Genomic DNA, 1,449 nt, shown 5'->3' on the forward strand with positions numbered 1-1,449 from the left:
CCTGAGTCGCTGGGATTACAGGCACGCGCCACCATGCCCAGCTAATTTTTTGTAGTTTTAGTAGAGACGGGGTTTCACCATGTTGACCAGGATGGTCTCCATCTCTTGACCTCGTGATCCACCCGCCTCGGCCTCCCACAGTGCTGGGATTACAGGCTTGAGCCACCGCGCCCGGCCTAGCCAGAGGCTTTATCTGTCTCCCTCAGTGCCTCAAACAGTGCCTGGCATGCAGGAGACACTCCAATGTTGGACTTTGTTTTAGAAATTGTCTTTAAGGTGATTAGTATTGTCAACCTAAAAATTATTTTAAATTTCTATAAGAGTAATGCATATTTATATAGGAAAATTTAGGAATCAAAAGATGAACATTAAAATGCAATTTTCCACTGTTCAGGATGTTTGTTGTATTTTCTTTTACCCCAATTAGATATCCTACTGTTTTATTCTTATTTCTCTGATGAAAAGTAAGGTAGAACTTTTTTTCATTATGTTCATCAGCTGTTTGCAGTTCTTCTTTTGTGATTTAGTTCATCCTGTCCTTTGCCCATGCCTATGAATTCTCTATTAAGGTATGGGCACAAATATTATCTCAGAAAGGTCTTCTCTGATCACATCCTCCAAAGCACTTCTCACCATTCCTGATACTGCATGCTCTATCAATGCAGTGAGCTGAGATCTCACCACTGTACTCTAGCCTGGACAACAGATCCTGTTTTAAAAACATAAAATAAAATAAATGCCTGTTGAATTAATGAATCAAAGCATATAAAATTGAAATACATATAATGTCTCAAAGCTTTAGTTCAAGAATTATTTTAATAATGCCTTTAATTTCTGGTAAAATTATAGTACTCTATAATTCTGGAATGTTAATTCATAATGTCCATACCTGATTGTTGGGCTTGGTGGATAGGCATTTTCCAAAGTAAAGAGTTTCTGTAACACAAAGGCTGTTACATGCAGGCCCATCAATAACTCCAGTCTTGTACTTGTCACACTAAAAATCAGGAAATAAAAAAGTAGTTAATAGAAAAATATAAGAAGAAACATAAAGAGATATCTATATCCTTTATGAGAAAGTTCTATGGCAAAAAGAGCTGAGGCTTTGGACTTAGACCTGGATTTCATCTAAGCTCTGCTACTTATATCTATATGATGATGAGAAAGCTTGTTGCTGTTGGGGTGTGTATAGAATTTTGAAACTATTTTTCCCACTTGACATAGTCTGAGGTGGTGTGTTATCTACTCCTTCCAAGAATACAGGCACTCTATTATTATTATTATTATTATTATTTTTTGAGACGGAGTCTCACTCTGTTGCCCAGGCTGGAGTGCAGTGGCACAATCTCAGCTCGCTGCAACCTCTGCCTTCTGGGTTCAAGCGATTCTCCTGCCTCAGCTTCCCCAGCAGCTGGGACTACAGGCATCTGCCACCACGCTCGGCTAATT

The 1,449-nt window shown here is 38.9% G+C and overlaps 1 protein-coding gene across 3 annotated transcripts in view; it reads right to left on the reverse strand.

Moving 5' to 3' along the window:
• Window positions 1-1,449, reverse strand: part of DIPK1A (divergent protein kinase domain 1A) — a 124,257-nt gene that overhangs the window by 6,234 nt on the left and 116,574 nt on the right. For all 3 annotated transcript variants that reach the window (XM_017544171.2, XM_017544172.2, XM_037744149.1), the window contains exon 3: window positions 890-997. In XM_017544171.2, coding sequence (XP_017399660.1) covers window positions 890-997 — 108 coding nt within the window. The remainder of the gene's footprint in view (window positions 1-889; window positions 998-1,449) is intronic.

The sequence above is a fragment of the Cebus imitator genome, unplaced genomic scaffold (assembly GCF_001604975.1).
Source record: "Cebus imitator isolate Cc_AM_T3 unplaced genomic scaffold, Cebus_imitator-1.0 Scaffold166, whole genome shotgun sequence".
Classification (NCBI taxonomy): domain Eukaryota; kingdom Metazoa; phylum Chordata; class Mammalia; order Primates; family Cebidae; genus Cebus; species Cebus imitator.